Below are 7,050 nucleotides of genomic sequence, written 5' to 3'. Positions count from 1 at the left end.
TTACTTGAACATATCTCATTCCTATAATTTCATCAGCAAACGAGATGTAAACTTGATTGTTTTGCTTAGAATTCTCACAAACCATCTTATTCAACAAATTGAGTTTCCAATTACCATGCATACATATGTATCATCATCCTAAACCTCAAAAAACACTATAAACAATCTAACTATCACTCACAAAAAAAACCCCGCAAATTCTATCATCATAGACAAATTTCCAAGTATCAATAATTAACTCGTTCAAAATGGATCACAGAATTAAGCTATCAAGGCCATAAAAACCATATAAATTATTACTTACTAAAAAAAGCATGGCAATAACTGAAATTCAAAATCCAGTTATTTCCTAAACCTCCATAAATCCCAAGTCAGAACCCATATATTAATATATAAATACAAAAATAAATTAAAAAGGCAACTGTCCTCAAGAGCTGTAGCAAGATAGAATCATAACTTATGGGGATTTTCATGATTTGAGCTCCATGATGCTCTTGACCTTGGGGGTGTAGAGGGAGTAGATGATAGACTGTCTCTTCGCGACCTCGAGCTGGGCCTTGCCGTCAGAGAAGGCGGAGGTGATCGAATCCGGGTCGGACAGGGTCCGGTTGAGGCGGAACCCGTCAATGGTTCGGCGCTTAGTGTACTCCCTGATGTTGTAATCACTGAACTGCCGGGCCGTGCGTAGAAGAGACCGGAACAGCCATAGCACCTCCGACCTTTTCGGAACCCCTCTTGCTGCTGCTGCTGCCGCAGCCATTATTCTCCACCGATTCTACAGAGAGAGAGAGAGAGATACATATAGAGATTAATGTAGGCTCACTTTCCTTCTGTTTGGGCTGGGCCTAACCCCAAAGCAGCCCAAACGTGGAGGACCTAGAAGATTAGATTGTAAAAGAAACTATTGACCTAATTTTTAAAATTTCAACTCTTTAGGGAGTTTTGTTATCTTCCAACCATATTTTTACTTCGTGGTTCTAAGAAACTCTCTTCGCCTTCAAGAGCATCCTCATTGGATTAACTATCCCAAAAGTCAAAGTTTGGCTAACATGTCACTTTTTGGCTTTTGGCTAATCACTCAACTCCACATTGGATTAGCTATTCCACTCTCTATAATAATAAAATATTATCATTTTTTATTTTTATCTATTTTTTAATGCAATTATTTTTAAATAATTTTTTATTTTCATTTTCATAATCTCCAACAATCATTTTCACTTTCATTTTCACAATCCAACAATCTATATAATTAGCATCTCTAGTTGAGCAACAAATTGTGCTACTTTCTACTTGCACAGAAGTTGTAACTTCTTCATTTTGGAAGAAGTCAGCTGACTTCTCGGAGTAAACAATAGACTGCTCAATCTTCTGTTCAGACTCATACAATTCAGCAATTTCCAGCAATTGCCAGCAGTCCAGACTCATACAACAGCATGACTATAACAGCATATAACAGCACATTCACAAGATTCCAGCATATAAAGTCCCATGTATGCAGTCCCACTATCACCACCTTATCACAAAATATAACAGCAGCATATATGCAGTCCCAAATTTCACCCAACACAATACATTGCTCAAGGTAGAGTAAAAATAGTACGAGAGCTTTTTAAAGCCATTTTTCATTTCCTACAATCATTTCAATCCAACAAAGCATTGACAACTTCCAGTCAAAACAACTTCAAGCTTTAGGGTAGTGCTTTTGTGGTAAGGAACAAAAAACAAAAAAACAACCCAACAATCAGGTATGGAATAAAAACGTCCAAAAAAACACATTAAAATTGCCATGAACTGCTCCTAAACTTCATGAGCAGTGATTTAACATATGGACACAATTTTCTTTCCACCTGAAACCCAAAACAACCAATCTAAGACAACTATAAATCAAATCAAAAGCTTGACAAAGGGAGAAAAACAACATGCAAAGGAGCAGTACCACTATCACCACATTATCACAAAATATAACAGCAGCATATAGATTGGTTTGAGTTACTGGAGTTCACACATTGCAACATATAACAGCATCAGGTGAATAACAAAAAGCCCAGGAATTCCACCAACTTCTCATATATAACTCCTCCATTAAAATATTTCACCCCTGGTTTTGTAACCCACTCAAACCAATGAAACCATAAACCTCCCTTGCTACTATATTCTCATACTACCATAAACCTCCCTGCCCCCTTTCCCAACCAAACAGCTTGCTCAGTAATGGAAACAGAGTCAAAATAATAACATCTCATCGACATACTCAGTAATGGAAACAAAGTAATGGAACTAAAATTTCTAATGTATTTAAAATTTCACTTGACCAAGCCTTATATGCGCTAGTTAAGATGGAAATTCAATCCTGTCAAAGCCAATTTTTTGGGGACAATTTAAAGCTCCAAGCCAGATTTTCATTTAAAATTTTTTTTTCTTCAAGATCCCAGGCGGTGAAATGGATTTTCTTTGAAAAATGTAACAAACATGTTTCAAACTAATAGAACAAATCAAATGCTATACATATCTTATAAATATAAGAAAAAGGAAAACCAGAAAATTAGCCGAACTAAATCTGAGAAACCCAAATGGGAAAGATGAGCATTTTAGCAAAAACCCATAGGGGAAATTAGTTTTGCTCGAATACTTAGGATCCTTTCAGCCTGAACCCAGATGGAATACACAGTATGTGACCAAGTTGAAAATGTAACAAAGAAAGATGCACTAAATTAAGAAGATGACACACACACACACAAAAGCAAAAACAAAAAGCGACACTCCGGTGCCAAAAGGTACATATCGAAGAGAGGGACAACATAGCTTACAGTTGCAAAATTGAATGTGGGCTTGGAGAAATAACCTGGCTCTGAAAGTACAGAGGCTGGGGGAGAGGGGGAGAGAGTATTTATAGATCTGAGCTTGAAGGAGCGCGCTTATGACGGGACTTCAGTTTGAGAAGGGCCTTTTTTGGGGCTTGAAACTGCAACAGACGAAGAAGGAGGTGATGGGGAGGAGCTGGCGACGAGGAAGAGCTGGAGACGAGGACGAGCTGGCGACCTAATGAATTTCCTCTTCTTGCCCGTTTCTCACCGGCACCGACCTAATGAATTTCCTCTTCTTGCCAGCGTTTCTCTGCTTCCCGTGAGGAAACGAATTGAAAGGCAGTCACTCGTTCAGCTCAAGCACTACAATTAGATAAGGTTCTACCTTTTAGCATCAAAAGGCTAGAAAAAGATTTGATAGTGTTAATAAAAGGGTGCCATTAATTTATATTTGAAAAGAGAACCGCGAGAAAAATAGATTTTGACACCTAATGGATGTTTTTCACTTGGCCGTTAATTTGAAAGAAAACCAACCGGTTGAATTACAGGCTAGGAGAGGAAAGGAAAAATCGTTAATAGGTGCCACTGACTCATTTGGCTATGGAAAGAGAGAGCACAGAAAGTTATGTCAAGTGCTGTGGGACGGTGGATAAAACAGTGAGGCAATACCTTGTACCCTGCTGTGGGACGGTGGAAGCTGGAGTAGACAAATGCTGTGAAATGGATCCCTAGATTGCAATGTTAAATGTGTTATAAATCGGGGCACATGGTTCCCAGTGAAGAGAACCGTGAATGCGCGGGCTTGAGAATAGGCCTGCAACATGACCCGCCCTAGACACTTTTGGGCTCGACCCGGCCCAGTAAGATTGAACCGACCCAACCCATTCCGGTCGGGTTTTTAAAATTCCTCCCCCCAACAAAACAAAAACGTCTGCATAAAAAAGGGTTGGTTGAATAGGTCACCCGGTTTTTCTTTTGTTGATAGGACTAAGAAAGCAAATAATGCAGTAAGACTCGGCTTTTTTTTCTTAAGAACGTAAAATTAACGCAGTATGCTCAAACCCAACTTTCCATTCGACTCAGATTGCAGATTCGATAAAAATCATTGGTTAAGATAACTGATCCGATCAATTTTAGTTTAAGAGTACATTAACACTATCATCCAAGCTCAAAGTCAGCATGTCAGAAAACTCACTAACTTAACTGATTCATACAGACAAAGTTATCAGAAAATTCTCATCCCAGAACATAAAAAATTTCGGTTTTGATTAGAAACTTCTTAGAATACCAGTAACAAATAAACCAAGCTGCATGTTTATCATCCAGATAAAGTGGAATTCTTGTTCCCAGCTCCCTAAGACGGTCAACCATGTTATAAAGAATACCATACTCTTTTGAACAATGGAAATTCAATTTTTTCTAAATGCTAAAGAGAAATAGATACTTTGCCCATGGCATCTGGGGTCCATACTTAATACATTCTTATGGTTTTTCCTTAAATGTTATTAAAAATTTCATTTACAGCTAAGCGTTTTATTTTTCATGCATTATCTAAGATTATATGCCTAGAACCCAGCAAAACAGATACACAACAGCTTACACATTGTGAACAGCATTCATGTAATTCAATATTTGTGAACAGCCTGTTGTATTCATGTCATTCAATTAGCAGAGGACGCCTTAGAGAGTTTGCTACCCACCAAACCTCACATGGTAAGAATATTATAAACGAACACGAAACCACAATAAAGCATAACCCATAAGAAAAGGTAATCAAAGTCCATAATTTGCCCCTTTTTGCAAAGAACTTCATTGCCCAAATCAAAATCTCTGATATTGCTACATGTAAAATGGAGCTCAATTAATTGGGGTCCTTTTATTCTGCCAACTGGTCCTGATTCAGACTGTATTTTATACTCTGGTTTGGATAGTGATTGGAGAGCTCCTGCAGAAGCACACAAGGGCACGCAATACAAAATACAAAGGTCTACAAATTCTAAGTCCTACTGTCACTCAATTGAATTTTTATTTTGGGTTAAAAATTATTGGAAGGGTGTCATTGAAGCTTGGACAGCTCCAACATACTTCATCACGCGATACTCCAATATTTAATTCAGGCCCAGTTGCAATATTGGTCACAAGGAAATCATTGGGGAAAACGTAAAACAGGTCAGATTGGGACGAAAAGGGCATAATGAAATTTTTTGCCACTTCTGGAATACAAACAAAAAAGACCTCATCTTCAACCAGAAGTGATTTTGAAGCTTTTTTCAATCTACAACCTGAAGATTTGTTTGTGAAGAACTGTCTTTTTTCTATCTTTTTCTGGGATTGTCTGGGGGAACTACTGTTTTAGGTACATTCGCAGAGTAACAGAGCTATATCTGTTGAAATTTAGACACTCATTTCATTGTCCTCTTTTGCTATCGCTCTCATTCTTGCCAACATCTACACTAACAATTCCCCCATCACGACATGTGCTCCTATTTTCACAAAGACCATTACCAGGAAAGCCAGAAACCCAGAACAAAACCAGGAATCCCAAAACCAGGCGCATGAGAAAAGGAACAAACCTCAGCAAATCGAGTTGATCTGGGAGCTGCGGCCGGAGAGAGAGAGAGAGAGAGGATTTTTCTGTTATGAACCCTACAGGAAAATGGCGGAGAAACGCAACTGAAGTGTCCAGTTCGTATGTGAAGGGAATCACGAACTGGAGGGCAGATTTGGTAAGTAAAAATTTTGACTTGATATGAAAGTTAAAATATTATTTTTGAGTATTATTATTATTTTAAAATTTAAAAAAATTATATTAGAATTTAAAAAAATTAAATCATTTATTATATTTTATATAAAAATTATAATAATGAAATGAAAATTTTAAGGTGAAATCAAAATTTTGAATTGAGATGTATCTTTCAAACTTACCCTAAAGAGCAACTCAGGACGACGTTTCTGTGAATAAATTTGAAGCAAACTGTTTTGGAGGTTGAAGAAATGCTGCGTTGGAAAGAAATGAAGTGTTGCCGTCTAGTTGGTGTGATCAAATTTTTTAATACCGTTTTGGGGATCATTTTGATTAAGGTAATAGAACGAAATATTTCGATATCTGTACCGTTTCGAAATATATATTAAATGAATAGATTATATATATATAAACTATATTTCAAATTAATATCAATATAAGTCTTAAAAATATACTTACAGAGAAACTCAATAATATCTTTTAATACAAATCTTAAAAATACACATATATGTCAAAAAAATATTTATTTAGATATTTATTTTATTTTTAAAACCATAGTAAATACACTGGATTAAATGATGCATAATTTTTATAAAATATTATAAATTTAACTTTTATCCCAATTTAGAATTGGTCCAATCTGGTGTTGCACTAGAATTGTAAAAACACACGTATATATAAATTTTTACTAAACAAGATGGAGTTGGTCGTGTCAGACATTGGATAACAATTGACAGGTAAACGTCAAAGAGTTCTTCTATACAGATACCTACTGTTCACGCAACCTCTCCACTCTACCTACATGGCATTTTATTTTTTTTTAGTGAAAAAGCATGCGTTTTGTTTAAAAGGTAGATTTCAACCCCCCCTGGCGGGGTTCTTCATTTCTGCGTTCCCCTGCATTCTCTCTCCCCCCCCCCCCAGTCGTTTCCTTTCGCCGCACTGAACTCAAACCTCTACCCACACTGCAGTTGAAAAATACTCCAGAACCGTGTGACTCTAGCACTTCGGCACTATGGGGCTCCATTATTCCGGCACCTTGTAAGGAAAGTCCTTTGGGTTCACCATTGCAGTACAAGGGTCGCGTTGGCAAGGTGGTCCAGGTCTATCGCCGAAAGTGGGTCATACACATTGAGCGGAACACCCGCGAGAAGTGAATCGGGTCCACTGTCAACGTCGGCATCAATCCATCGAAGGTGGTAATCACCAAGTTTCGCATGGACTAGGACCGTAAGTCCCTCCTTGACCGTAAGTCCCTCCTCGACCGTTGATTAATTCAATATATCAAGGAAACATTTTTCTGGGACTGTCAAGCTTCTGTTATTACCTTTAGTATGTTTTTGAATTTTATATTTGTTGGATCTAAATATTTGGGTCTCTCGTAGAGTTAGATGTTTTGGTGTTTAAGTGATGAATGCGAAATTATATGAGTTTCTGCTTATAATTGTTTTAGGGTTTGCTTCATGTTTATAGAATTTTGGTGATTCCCTTGCTATTTGAAGT

The 7,050-nt window shown here is 37.3% G+C and overlaps 1 protein-coding gene across 5 annotated transcripts; it reads right to left on the bottom strand.

Annotated features, from left to right (window-relative positions):
* Positions 1-261: 261 nt before the first annotated feature.
* On the bottom strand, positions 262-5,536 carry LOC122281036 (LYR motif-containing protein 4). Of its 5 annotated transcripts, none has more exons than XM_043092232.1 (4): positions 5,378-5,501; positions 3,474-3,735; positions 2,808-3,167; positions 262-775 (listed from the first exon to the last, which is right to left on the bottom strand). In XM_043092232.1, the coding sequence occupies exon 4, from the start codon at positions 758-760 to the stop codon at positions 470-472; it is 291 nt and encodes a 96-aa protein (XP_042948166.1). In that variant the 5' UTR covers positions 761-775; positions 2,808-3,167; positions 3,474-3,735; positions 5,378-5,501; the 3' UTR covers positions 262-469. The 5 variants fall into 5 exon arrangements, with proteins under 5 accessions (XP_042948166.1, XP_042948167.1, XP_042948169.1 ...); XM_043092233.1 differs by having other exon boundaries at positions 2,843-3,167; XM_043092235.1 differs by lacking the exon at positions 3,474-3,735 and having other exon boundaries at positions 5,378-5,524.
* Positions 5,537-7,050: the final 1,514 nt, after the last annotated feature.

Source organism: Carya illinoinensis, chromosome 11 (genome assembly GCF_018687715.1).
Source record: "Carya illinoinensis cultivar Pawnee chromosome 11, C.illinoinensisPawnee_v1, whole genome shotgun sequence".
Classification (NCBI taxonomy): Eukaryota; Viridiplantae; Streptophyta; class Magnoliopsida; order Fagales; family Juglandaceae; genus Carya; species Carya illinoinensis.
Note: the sequence above shows the minus strand (reverse complement) of the source record. Positions and strands in the feature narration are given on the sequence as shown.

What these genes read in the sequence shown, in the direction of transcription:
- LOC122281036 (XM_043092231.1), bottom strand. Translation starts at nt 760, where the DNA reads ATGGCTGCGGCAGCAGCAGCAGCAAGAGGGGTTCCGAAAAGGTCGGAG.